Source organism: Chironomus tepperi, unplaced genomic scaffold, assembly GCF_022539635.2.
Source record: "Chironomus tepperi strain 1889 unplaced genomic scaffold, CSIRO-AGI_Ctep_v1 contig_73, whole genome shotgun sequence".
NCBI classification, from domain to species: domain Eukaryota; kingdom Metazoa; phylum Arthropoda; class Insecta; order Diptera; family Chironomidae; genus Chironomus; species Chironomus tepperi.
Window position 1 is genome coordinate 404,796 of NW_027226195.1, and position 14,343 is coordinate 419,138.

Genomic DNA, 14,343 nt, shown 5'->3' on the forward strand with positions numbered 1-14,343 from the left:
AAAAAAATTGTAACCGTTAAAAATTTTAATATTTAAGAACCGTTAAAAATTCAACTTTTTTTAAATTGAAAAATGCGCCCAACTTTTCAGCAATTATTGATGCCTGCATTCCACAACAATCCTAGTTCCCACCCGATACAAGCAGCATTACAAACAGTAATTAATTAAATTTAAATGTTGAAAATTTTTCATTTTTTTTCCTCGGCCCCTTTTTTTGTGCATGAATATAAGTCTGATATCATGCAAAACTTCATCCTTCATCACGGACTTTCTCTACCATTTCATGTTCAATATAATTAAAAAATCTGTCAGTGATTAAATGCTTTTTCATTGTTAAAAGTTGTTTTTTTTATTAAATATATTTTTATTCATTCATAGTTGCAGCCATAACAACCCATAAGTTATAAAACAGGAAGTTTTTATTTCCATGCAGTTCACTACTCGCTTCATATTTCGGACTGTATTTTTTTTTGTTGCTGAACCGCGAGTAATTCTTAGTAAGGAATTTACAACTCAAACATTTTTTCTGGTTTAAAAATAAATGAAAAAAAGTTTTTTTTTATTTTTTTATAGTTTTTTTATTGAGAAAAATAAAAGTAGGAATTTTTCAGAAAATTTAACTTCTTTTGTATTTATATTTAAAATAATTTTTTTGAGCTTTTTTTAACTTTTTTTTTTTTTTGTTATAACAAAGAAGTTCCTTAATAATTTATGGCAATAAAGTTTTTTAATAAATTTCAAAAATAAATAGTCAAAAAAGTTAAATTTCCTCAAAAAAAGTTACAAAAATAAATTAATTAAATAATTTTTATCATACGTAAAATTCACATTTCCATGTCTGTGTACAGAAACAATTAACAATATTAAAATACAGAACTAAATATTAACACGGTTGTTCTGAGTAGCAATGGGATTTTTAGGGATTTATATTTGTCTTGTAAAGCTGGGAAAATTTTTAATTTTATAAAAAAATTAAATTAATAAAATTTGAGATTAATTTTGTGGACTTAATTTGCTTGGTGGTATAAAGGTATAGTGTTTTGGTATCTAAAATCAGAAGGATTGATAATTCGGAGGTTCAAGTCTCACTTGAGGCAATATTTCTCTATTTTCCACCTATTTGAATCTTAGGACTTTCAGTATAGGTCAGTAGATGGCCGTGTCACAGTGGTACGTCGTACCACTAATATTGTTGAGTGTTGAACAACCTATGTGTCACAACACAGTGGTTTGCCAAACTGAAGGGTGTCACAGCAACAAAAAATGTTGTCCAACACTAAAACAGGGCAATGAAAGGTAACCTATGTGTCGCGACACAGTGTTTTGCTAGGTTATGTTGTATCGTGACACGAAAAATGCTGTCCATCACTGATATAGCTTAATAATGACTAACCTATGTGTTGCAACACAATAGATGGCCGTGAAACATCTTAAGTGCCTTATTTTACTAGGGCTAAGGTGAGTCGTGGCATAGAAAGTTGCCCACCATTGTTATAGGCGAGTGATGGGGCAACCTATGTGCCACAATACTGTGGTTTTCCCAGCTGAGGTGTGCCGAAGTTCAAATTTCAAAGTCCAGAAAAGTTTGCCCGTCTCTGATTTAGATCAGTGATGAGTAGTAAACTATCCGCCGCGAAAAAGTTGTTTGTCGAGCTAAAAAGTCATTTAGCACAATACGGATGCCACCACTAATATAAACGATGATGGGCCACCTATGTATCGCGACACTGTGGTTAATCACCACTGATTTAGGTCAATGATGCTTGCAAATGCTCAAAAATTGCAAAATGCACCAAAATAGACCATCAATCTATTTTAAAGCATTTTACCCTTCCATAAAAAAAAAATCATCAATTATTCCCAAAAATCGCCAATTGCTACTCAACGAACAAATTCACATCATTCAATCTTAAATCAAATAAAATAAAAAACCATGTTTTATGTAGTTTGTTAAATGTCAGGAAATAATCTTAAAATCTATCAGTATTTTTCACTCTTATTGACATTAACATTTCGATTAATCGTTGATGATAAAGTTCATGGCAAGTGAAGTAAATTTCGTTATTATTTTTATTTTTTTTTCATCAATGACTAAGCTTAGTTTTCCAATCACATTTCACAGTCGTTGCCATTGAAAAGAAACTTTTTTTATATTTTTAACTTGTGCTCTATCATGACAACTACTCCTTGCCATCCGTTTCACATGAAAAAGTTTACTTTTGATCTTTTTTATCAGCAAAAAAAAACGAGAATTAAACTTTTTTTATATCCGATGCAATTGAGTTTCTCCTTGCACTGCTATCGATGACATAGAATTTTTTTTTATATAATTTATTTATTTTTTACATCTCGTGTCTAACCTATATATGTATACACGGCTATCTATCTACACATCTCATATGTAAGGTGCGCGAAGTTCGTTTAGTGTCACATGAACTTTTTCAATTTTTTCTCATACGAAGGCTTAAAGTGAAGCAACTATTTTATGTATTTGAATTTAGTTTCAATAAGGTTTAAAATTAACTAAAAGTAACCAGTTAACTGTTCTGCTTACATGAATTAATTAATTTTTCTAAGAGATTACAACAACAAATTGCGAAATTCGTTTAGTGTCACTGTAGAAAATTTAAGATTTCAAGCTTCATACCTTATTAATTGAGATTATTCTTTTATAATATTGTTAATTTAACGAAAATAAGTATATATGGAAACTTTTTTCAATTATCCACTGGGTTTTTCCTAATATTTTCCTACTTTAAATTCTTCATACTTAGAATATTTTCAAAACGAGATTTTTCTGTTATTTTGCACCAAATCATTAATAATTTGATTGATTTACATTCATAATTATCATTATTTTTAAAAGAATACCAAAAACCTGGGATAAAAATTGAATTTAAGGCAAAAATTTGAGAAAAATGTTTATTTGGTGAAAAATTTTCACCACTTTTTATCATTAGTCAGCATTTTTTGATGAAACTATAGATAACATAATAAATTCGAACAGCATAACTTATTAACCACATAATGCTTAATACAATGCAAAAAACTGCATGGTTCTATGATTAGTGCAAAGATGCAAATTTTGGCAGAAAAGTTGAGTCGTGGTGAAAAATTTTTATAGTGGAAAACAGACTTACTTATTTACTGAAACCATGCTCCGAATTAGAGTCTAGATTATTAATAAAGGCTTATTATGTGACTTTATTGCTTGAAAGTAGTAGAAGTACTAGTAAAATAGTACTAAAACTCGTTTTTTTTTATATTTGATTATTACTATAAAAATTTTCACCACGACTCAACTTTTCTGCCAAAATTTGCATCTTTGCACTAATCATAGAACCATGCAGTTTTTTGCATTGTATTAAGCATTATGTGGTTAATAAGTTATGCTGTTCGAATTTATTATGTTATCTATAGTTTCATCAAAAAATGCTGACTAATGATTGTGACTTTTTACGTCGACAGAAGTTCTGCAGAACTTTTGCAGAATTTCTGCAGAACTTCTGCAGAACTTCTGTAGAATTTCTGCAGAATATTTTTCATAATTTTCACACTTTATCAAAAAAAAAAAGTTCGCTTATGCAAAGACTTGAACTCATGACCTCATGTTTCAATAAACTTAACTTAAACCATTACGCTACCAAGACATATTATTTCATATTTGACTGATGGCAATTTTTCATATATATATAGATATAAAAATATTTATTTGATATAATTATTTTAATTTTAATAAATATCAAGAAATTTAAATTTTTTTTCACATGATTAAAGAATAGATTTTACTAGGGTTTGTCAAAACTGTATGCGCATATGCGTGCATACGCATAAAAGTTTTCTTAAATTAGGATAAATGCCCTAATTAATGCATTTTTCCGCGTAATTTTAATGAAATTAAGATGAAAAACTTAGAAAAATATGATTTTCACCTTCAATTTTCATTTGCCACATTAAAAAATGATTTTTATCGAATTATTTTTTTAAATTTGTATGCATTTGTATGCCTTGTATGCGCATACTGTATGCGAATACATTTGTACTGTATGCGCATGTATGCATGCATATGCGCATATTTGTCTAACCCAAGATTTTACGTAAATGTTCATTATTATTTCAGAAATTTTTGTTTGAAATTATATACTTCACTAGAGGAATTTTTGTAGAAGGAAAAATTACAGTTAAAACCTTAAAAATATCCTCTTGTGAAGTATATAATTTCATACAAGATTTACGAGAAAATATCCTCTTGTGAAGTATATAATTTCATACAAATTTTTTGATAAACTACCCTTTTGTGAAGTATATAATATCTATTCTATATCTATTCTTTGATCATGTAAAAAAAAATTAAATTTCTTGATATTTATTATAATTAAAATAATTATATCAAATAAATATTTTTATATATATATATATATGAAAAATTGCCATCAGTCAAATATGAAATAGTATGTCTTGGTAGCGCAATGGTTTAAGTTAAGGCAAAAAATTATTGAAACATGAGGTCATGAGTTCAAGTCTTGGCATGAGCGAACTTTTTTTTTTGATAAAGTGTGAAAATTATGAAAAATATTCTGCAGAATTTCTGCAGAAGTTCTGCAGAAATTCTGCAGAACTTCTGTCGACGTAAAAAGTCACTCCCCTGACTAATGATAAAAAGTGGTGAAAATTTTTCACCAAATAAACATTTTTCTCAAATTTTTGCCTTAAATTCAATTTTTATCCCAGGTTTTTGGTATTCTTTTAAAAATAATGATAATTATGAATGTAAATCAATCAAATTATTAATGATTTGGTGCAAAATAACAGAAAAATCTCGTTTTGAAAATATTCTAAGTATGAAGAATTTAAAGTAGGAAAATATTAGGAAAAACCCAGTGGATAATTGAAAAAAGTTTCCATATATACTTATTTTCGTTAAATTAACAATATTATAAAAGAATAATCTCAATTAATAAGGTATGAAGCTTGAAATCTTAAATTTTCTACAGTGACACTAAACGAATTTCGCAATTTGTTGTTGTAATCTCTTAGAAAAATTAATTAATTCATGTAAGCAGAACAGTTAACTGGTTACTTTTAGTTAATTTTAAACCTTACTGAAACTAAATTCAAATACATAAAATAGTTGCTTCACTTTAAGCCTTCGTATGAGAAAAAATTGAAAAAGTTCATGTGACACTAAACGAACTTCGCGCACCTTACATTCACTTCTTCTTCATCTTATAGTCATTTTTTATTTATTTTTTTAAATAATTTTATTCTTTTTATTTATAAAACATCTCTATTTTATTTTTTATTAATTTAACTAGACTTGATGAGCTGTTCTTATGAGTTTTTATTGAATGGAGTGTTCTGTGGGTAGATTAGGGTTATTAGGGGTCGTTCACTTATTACGTTCAAGCGAGGGAATAGGGAGTATAAATCTGATTTAAACAATTGAATTCTAGGAATTTTCGACAAATGTTCGGTATTCTGTAACTTAATAAGTGAACGATCTCTAAAGCAGATTAAAGGTTTGTGCAGGATGATCTGTAAATCTATGAGTTTGCTGTAATGTCGTTAGCATGCTCTTGGTGCGAATCTTTATAATATTGTTGAGTCGAAGTGGCTCTGTGGAGGCAGCTCTGGATCTCAATAGATCTGAATAGCTGGAGGTTTTCTTTTTTGGCAAAAATCTATATAATTATTTAGAAATCGATCTCTAATGGGAATCGAACCCATTATCACACGACCAAATTAGCATTTTACAGATTTCCTATCTGTGGACTAACCATTCGACCAAAGTTGCCTTATTCTTGTACTGGCAAATTTTCTGATAAACGGTTTGCTATCCTAGAAGTTACTCCGACACTAAGATATGCAGGAGGTTGATGGTTTATGGAAATTTCAAGGATCCGGGACTCCAATGTACAGTACATTACTTACTGTAATTACTGCACTTTTCATACAAGTATTTACAGTAAATAAAGTACTGTCCTTATTGAATTAATATGAAAGTACAGTAAATACAGCCCCTAACAGGCAAAGAATATGCTTTCGAAAGCTTGCTCACATAAAATATACTGGATGAGCAAACTCATGAGCGTTGCTCTCAACCTACTCTGCTCTTTAGAGCTCGTTTTTTGTCTGTTAGAGACTACTGTTCTTTTAGAGAGTCTGATCCTTGAGAAATCCCTAACTAATGCTTAAGTTTAAATACAATTCTGTATGAAAAATTCAATTTGACTTCATAAAATTGTTGCTGAACTGCACTTTCTAATCTTTGAAGCAATTTAGAACAAATTTTGCAGGAATTCGTTAGTATAACAAATCGGAAATTGCTTCTAACTAAATTTGAACGGCCATGGCAGGATATTGAAAACTTTCTTGAAGTGCATCCAAAATCCGACAGTTGGCTGACATGATTATGGTAAAAAATACAATTTGCTGCATTCGCGGATGCATGGCTTTGTCTTAAAATTGGCGTAAAATTGGCTATGTTTACCTAGACATAGGCAGAACGCTTCCTAGGAGATGTATGTTTATCACCCATATACAGGGTGCTTTTTAGCAACATTGTCTTACAGATACCTTTCGGCCGGTTCGGAAACCATCACTCCATTGTACATGCTGTTTGGATTATGCAGCTCGTATCAATATAGACAATTCCGGCTATAAAATCTACATAAATCACCAAAAAACGACTTCAAAGTTCATAGACTCACAAATCATTTCATATCATTAAAACTTTTACCGTTAGATAATAGTCTTCCTGACAACAATTTTATTAATCTCCCAAAAGAATAATTCAAACTTTAATCTGACAAACCACACAGAACAACACTCCAAACGCTCAAGTTTTTTCATCCCCTCTCTTTTCAAAAAAAGAACAATGCTCATATCAATTTACATTTATATTTATGCATGCAATCATCTGACATAGACGTACGAATTGAATGTACTTGACGCTACCAAGGAACATAAGAGTACTAGTGTTGAAGACTTTAACGTAAATAGCGATTGAAATCGTGACAATGAGAAGTCTCTGATGCTATAAAATTTCCATTTAGTATGTGAAAAGAGGCTACTTGCACTATTGTTGCCATGCTTCATAGCAGCTTGATGTTCACCACCACTAATGACATGTACAATTATACTTGATGCATCTAAATGAATGTAAGATAAAGATAAATGTAATAATTAAATGGTCTACAATTTTATTTGGACATGTCCAAGCATACCTGAGTTACTCGGTGCACACGTATAATTTCCACTATCACCTACTGTCGCTCGAGATATAATTAATTTACTCGTTTTCGTATTTCTATCAGTCTGCACATTTATTCCACCACGTTGTGAGTAATTTACCACACGACCGCCTTTATACCAATAGATAAATGATGGTGGTATTGCAACTTGTGATGCAACACATGTGAGATTTATGTCGCTGCCGCTTTTTACAAATAGCTCGTGATTGCCAAGAATCTTTGCCTTTGAAACTATATTTTTGGAAGTGGAAAAAAGCAGGGAAAATTGAGAACGTAAATATGTAAATAAGAAATAGAAGGAGGCAAAAGTTTTATGCTTCCTTATCAGCGCTTGTTGTTTAATTATTCATGGAATTTTTTTAAATATCAGAAAAATATTTTTTTGTGCTTTTTTAGTATAAATTACATTTTATGGAAACATTAAGTCAATATTGGAAATATTATTAGGATTTCTTGCTAATTGTGAGCACAATGAATGGGAATATTTCATTCATTCGTAGAATTATTATTGCTTTGCGATGGTGGAAAAATGTGAAATGATTGGCAATTGCTTGTGGTAATTCTGGAAATTCAATGAGTTTTCGGGGGATTGAACTTAGTTAGTAAAGTATCAAGACGTGGCTTCGGTTCCTATAATATTACTCCTACAATCATTCAATATAAGTCAATATGGGATAGGGTTATTCATAGTCAGGTGACAAATGAGATGAATAAAGGTCAAAAAAGTGGTTTTTTGTGTCAAATTGTTGCCAATTCTCTGAACATTTAGGTTTTACAACGATTTGAGCACTTGATCATCTGACTTAGGGTTTTCACTTCCGGGATTAAAATTTACTTAATCCTAGGATTGAGCCCGTGATTGAAAACCCTGGAAAATCCTAATCTGACTAATACATGAGCCTGCTATCTGATGAAAAACTTAGAGTTCAAGGCACTAATTTTCACAGGTAAACATTCTTATGGGGTATTAACTTATTCAATGGCAAAGTAAGAAACTAAAATAATCAAAAACTTGGAAGAAACAGCTGTTAAAGGGAGTAGTCAGCAAGTTTTTGAGAGAAACTGTTATGTAGGGTATTTTAAAGTGTCGGTCTCGACAAGTTAACGAGAAGGAGACTATATAGGCCTTTTCTAAGAGACACTTGAAGTATCAGTAATGACAATTTCTATAAGATGTCTCGGAATCAGTATTGGGACAGTTAAAGGTTCGGGATGTTTGTCACAGAAAACCTTTAAAAATTAAAGAATTCTGTTTAAATAGAAGGAAGTGTTTAGAACCTCAACTTGACTATGCCCTAGTAGACAAAAGCAGCAATGAAATTCATACAATAATGATTCAAAGCTTGGTTCAAAGCTCTGTGTAGGTTCAAAATTGATTAAAAGTGAAGCTTTTGTGACACTAAATCCTTGGATTTACTAAGAAAAATCAAAATCACTGCCTTAAGAACCACATGTCCCAAGAATTAGATCAAAAACTAAGTTAACTGACTATCTTGTCTTTGAATCTCTTGAACCACCAGCATTTTTCACCACCTTTTCCACCTTTTCATCCCACAAAATACAATAGAAAATATATTTCCGCTTCCATATCATAAAATAACGCAATTCCAATCGCTCTTTGTGTACACAAGAAACGAATTATTAATAATGTAAACACAAGAAAAGTATGAAAAGTGCGTACGAAAACCATAACAAGAAAATATTTTCTTTTTTCCCAATTTATTCCGTAAGAGGAAATGTAAACCTTTCATTAACATTTAAAACCTACCAACAACATTGAGACGGTATGCTTGACTTATTTTCGGCTCTGTCGATACTTGACACTCAAAGACTCCGCTATCTCGTGTTTGTGCTGATGAAATTCGAAGCGACCACTCATCTGAGCCTTCCGTGTGAAGGGCTTGATATCGTTGATCATTTGTGTATGTTAGAATGCCTATCGTCATGATGTGGAGGTCACGTTTACGTATCCATGAGACCTGAAATGATATTGAATTGGGAAATTGGATGAAAAATTGATCTAAAAACGTGGAAATTGGTAGTAAATTTGGATATTGTAAAGGATTGAGTAATGAGTTATTGGAGATCAAAGCATGTGGATTAATTAGAATGATAGATTTATGTACGGATATTGCTCATATTGATGTCAGTAAACAGATGGTTGGTTAAACACTTGGTATCGAAAATTGGCAGGTAGAAATCAGCGATAGAGCCAGCTTCAGACGACTCCTGTGGGAGATCATGGATCACAACTGATCTGTACGACCAGCGAAGTAAGTAAGTAAGAATGTAAATAGATGGTTGAATGGCTTGAGTAACCGAATAGTCGGCAATTGTTGTATTAAAGAAGGTATGAGTTCGAGTCCCAAGTTCATAATAAACTGTAGCTTGACTGTGATTGCATTCTTGCAACAAAGAAGCTAGGGTTCGAATCCCGTCTTCCCTAACTGGCAAAGATACTGCTTTTAGGTACCGTAGTGATGTTTCAGGATCATGGAAGCATGTTCTTTCCCTGTTAGTACTTGATTGTATCAAATTCAAATATCCTGATTTGTGCAACACAGAAAAAACCCTGTTCCTATAAGGAATATGAGAGGAATCCATACAAAATCATCTTGAACTCCATTTGGACACAGAGTCTCTTGTGTCGACCGGGAACAAAATACATTGTACATAAAATACCTCACAGCATCACAATACTCTCCTCCAACTCTTTGAATAAAAAAATGTTAAATTTATTTACAAATTTATTCAAAAGATTACAAAAGAATCCAACTTCAGTTTTCCACATTGGCAGTAATTTAAAAAATTTAAATTCCTTATGTCATAAACATTCAAATTGGAATGGAAAACGCTTATGCCAATTTATGTATATTCATTCTAGTGCGGAAATATGGAAGAGAAAAAAGAAGCAACAAAAAGAAATATGATACAACCAGCGATAGTTTATGCTTTAAGGAAGATGGAAGAGCAATAAGGATCTTTCGTAGTTGGAAGAGAAAAAAAAAGGAATCAAAAGAATCTAAATTGAAAAACTTCTTTTTCATGCTTCCGTTGAATAAAAAAGAGAATTTCTTTTGTTGTGTTATGAGATTTTTTTTCATCCCTTCTTCCCTCTTGGAAGATGGAACTAACAATATTATGTGCATAATATGTCCTGTTGGCATGTTGAATAGTAAAATGCTTGTTATAGTTCATAAATTGAGTTAGTTTTTGTTATAAAGTTGATGAAATTCTTAGAAAATTTATTGCTTCATTAAGTTTTATGGTCGTTATAATGAGAAGTTATGATGCTATTTGAAATTTCATGGAACAGTGACTTGAGATAATTCATGTGTGCTCTTCAGATTGTGAGGTATTATTTGAGGCTTGTAGATTAATGATGTAATTGGATTTAGCAAGTTTGAAGACAGGAATTTACTGTCGGGAAGCCAGCCCATAAGCTTCACAAATTCCTCCACTTCCCCTTACTACGCCCGGGGTATTGAGCAGCTGACTTATTTTCCCGGGCGAAACAAATAAAGAAGGCTCTCTCGAGAGCTTTTGGTGCTTCTTGAAGCTGTCTCCGCGCGTCATCCTGGTATCCATTAGGCTAACAAAGCGATCAACGTCCAAGCAGGAGCGTAACCATATCTCCTGGCGCCCCAGGGTAATGTGCTATAAAATAGTAACAAAGGTCACTAACCCAATGGAAAGAGGCTTGGATATTAGAGAATAGTATCCAGCGATAGGGTCAACATCAGGCTACATCTGAGGGAGGCCATGGATTACAATTGATCTGCCCGGTCATCGAGTTTTGTTCTTAAGTAAGCAAGCCATCCACACCACTAACTTCCTCCTAACATTATGGCTCGCCACTGTCTAGCCAATTGCAATTCCAATCTCAATCAATACCTCATTTCCATAAATATTTATGCCTTAAAATCTCCTTTAAAAAATAACAAACAGCCGTCATTGTTTCAATAATGAATAAAGCTTTAAGATTTTTTCTTCAAAATTTCATACTTCCACTTAAAGATCTCTTAGCATTCCTCTCAGAAGCAGCATGAAACCCAACAAAAGAGCATTGTATTGGCGTACAAATCGACTGACTTTCTTGTATTATTCATACCTTCTTTTCTATTTAATGTACTACCGTTCTACTTTATACCATCAACATCACCCCCATTCTCTATTATTGCTCCCATTCCTTTGTGCTGCTTTGCTCATTTCTTTTCATCTTGTTGTGCAATACGTAAATGAAAAAAAAAAGCTTTTATTTTTTGCTGCTTTGAAAATTACTAGTTTGTGTGTGCTCGTTCACCGAGCGTGAAGCAACAAAAAAAAAAAGTGAATTTCAATTCCATTTAGTTGATTCCATATGAGCAACGAAAGCGTATGTTTCAATAGATAATCCCACTCAATCGTAAATAATTCAATTGTTAAGCATTAATTTATTTATTTGTGTAAATGCAATTTGTTTCTTTTAAAGTTAGAATTGAGCTGTTGGTGCTTTGTAACACTTTGTAAATGGATATGACTGATATTTGAAAATGCAGATGTTGTAAAGGGGTTGTAGCTTTATATTGTGATCGAGCTACACATGTGGGAAAGGATTTTTCACGACTATCATCGAGACACACCTAAGTTGTTAGCCTGGACCGAAACCACACACGGTTCATGGCATTTCCAAGAATTTTTGACGGCTTACTAGTTTGGCTTCCGATTCTAAATGGAGTTGCTTGACGACCATTTGAAATGTGCGACACAAAACTAAATTTCTAAGTCAAACGCAGTTCTGCCTAATTCGTTTGCCATTTTACATTGGTTTAAGTTGACTCGTCTCAAATGAAGCCATCTTCGAGTTGAATATGTATTTTTGAGTCAAGTCAAGCTGACTTGATTCCGAGCTTTTCCGAAAGCTCGACTAATTTTTTTTGGAATCTTACCAGACAAAATTGACAAACTTTAACAAAAAAGTCTATTTAAGTTGAATATGAATTTGGATTTTTCTGATCGACTCGAGTCGACTTAATTCATCCATTGCCACTTTTTGTTCCCGGCTTGGATACAACACGTACACAACCGGGCTGTTTGGATAGAAAACCAATTTCGATGGTCGGTTCCAACTCTGTCTTTCCGTATAGAAATCTATTGATACGCTAACAGTTTTGAATTTGCATAGCTCATCATATTGCAATTAAAATACTCATTTACACTATCTACATACTCCATGCAAATGGCATATTCCCTGACAAATACATAACCCAAATTGAAATGATTCCCAAAAATTCTATTTTAACCGTACATCTTAAGTACATCATTCCTAAAAAACCCCCAAAAAGACAATAACTTATTATTAAAAACTTACAGCTCTATCACCAAGATTCCTCACACGACAATGCAGCGTTGCCGTCTGTCCAATTGTTACAGTTATATCTCGTCTCGTACTATTATCAAAATATGGTTGTGCATAGCTCTCATCCCAATATGAAATTGGTGCATCAGCGCTATTTGATGCTATTTTTACTGAAAATATACACAAAAAAAAGAAGTATAAATAAATGGAAAATGATGAAAATTTATAATGAAAATGAAAAAACAACATGTTTGTTCAATTATCAGACTTTACAAAACATTTCCATTGCATTGTGCTTGTTATTCAACATTTCATTGTTGGGGATATTCTCTTTTTATATTTTCATCTCGTGTTAGTTCATTCCGCAAAATAGAAAAACTTTTTCCATCATAGCCAGCAATTTTAAATTAATTTTAAGTGATTTATTCATTCGACTGTCGGTGGAGAAAGTTTTTTATTTCCCAGTCTTGCCTTAATACATGAAAGGAACTTATGAAAAGTTATGAAAAGGAGAGGATAATAAGTTTTGTAAGAATATAAAAACCCAACCACTTAAAACTAGACAATAAGCAGGAATGAAGATAAGTTTAATGTGATAATTTAAATAAGGAAATGCGGTGACGCAATACTTTTTGAATTACATGCTGTAATTTCTCAAAAATTTAATCAGTGATAAGTAAATTAAAGTTAATTCAAGCGACACAAAAGAGCTCTTTTTGAAGATTCGTCATGGATATAGTTATCAACAACAAAGAGAAACTGCCTCTATCCCGAGTGACACATCATGACGACGACATTGTGAGAGCATTTGTCACAGCGACTTGATGACAGTCAAATTACTGTCATTTGGAGGATCAAATGACTGAGCGACACATGATGACCATGACGTTATAAAATCATTTGTCACAACTACTTGAGGGCTGTCAAATGATGGTCATATTGACGGTCATGTTACCATAACGAAGGAGAGATTGATATCACGAAGACGATGACGTTGCAATAGGATTCATCGTCAGGTCTTGTTACAATTCATTGCAATTTGTTGTATTTGTCAATATTGATGATCGTCAAGACGTCGTGACAAATAATTTTCCAATATTAGCGTCATGATTTATCATTCGGATATTTGGTGGCCATATGGACTCAAGGCATCCGGATGAAATTTCTTTTTTTCAGATGAAAGATTCTATTGTTCCGGATGAAAGCGGATCCTTCTATTGTGTTCTATTGGATGAAATAATTTTAAGAGTCAATGTCATTTAAAGACTATACCCGAGAAACATAAATGAAGAAGGTCACAGGGCGTTCTTTTAAAAGCTCCGCCAGAGCTCTAATAATAAAATCCAAATAGAAACCACTTAAGTCTGAAATGACTACCAAATTGTCATTTAAGTTATTCGGTCAACAGAGACAACCAACATTTGGTATTCAAAAATGTATCCATCATTGAGCCTTTGTAGGATCTGTAATCCTAATTGGAGTATTTTTAACTCATGTCACTCGGGATTTAAAGATAAATTTAATTACTTGTTGTCACATTTTGTTCAAAATAAAGAAAATGTGTAAACATCGAATGACTTTAATGTGATGATCCATAACAACATTTGATAAATATTTAAATTTAAAGATCTCGAGTTTCCAGAGCATCAAAATGATGTTCCGAGCGGCACAAGACGGAAATTTTCATTTTTCTCCATGAAAATGGATGAAAATCAACTGTCATTGTGCAGCCACGGCAACCTCATGTCTTAC

General features: G+C 32.2%; 1 protein-coding gene across 2 annotated transcripts in view; it reads right to left on the reverse strand.

Moving 5' to 3' along the window:
- Positions 1-4,888: 4,888 nt before the first annotated feature.
- LOC139100945 (zwei Ig domain protein zig-8-like) overlaps positions 4,889-14,343 on the reverse strand; it is a 40,742-nt gene continuing 31,287 nt past the window's right edge. For both annotated transcript variants that reach the window (XM_070653732.1, XM_070653731.1), the window contains 4 exons: positions 12,604-12,761; positions 9,022-9,232; positions 7,227-7,484; positions 4,889-7,151 (listed from right to left, as the gene is read on the reverse strand). In XM_070653732.1, the coding sequence (XP_070509833.1) occupies positions 6,916-7,151; positions 7,227-7,484; positions 9,022-9,232; positions 12,604-12,761 (863 nt within the window). In that variant the 3' untranslated portion in view covers positions 4,889-6,915. The remainder of the gene's footprint in view (positions 7,152-7,226; positions 7,485-9,021; positions 9,233-12,603; positions 12,762-14,343) is intronic.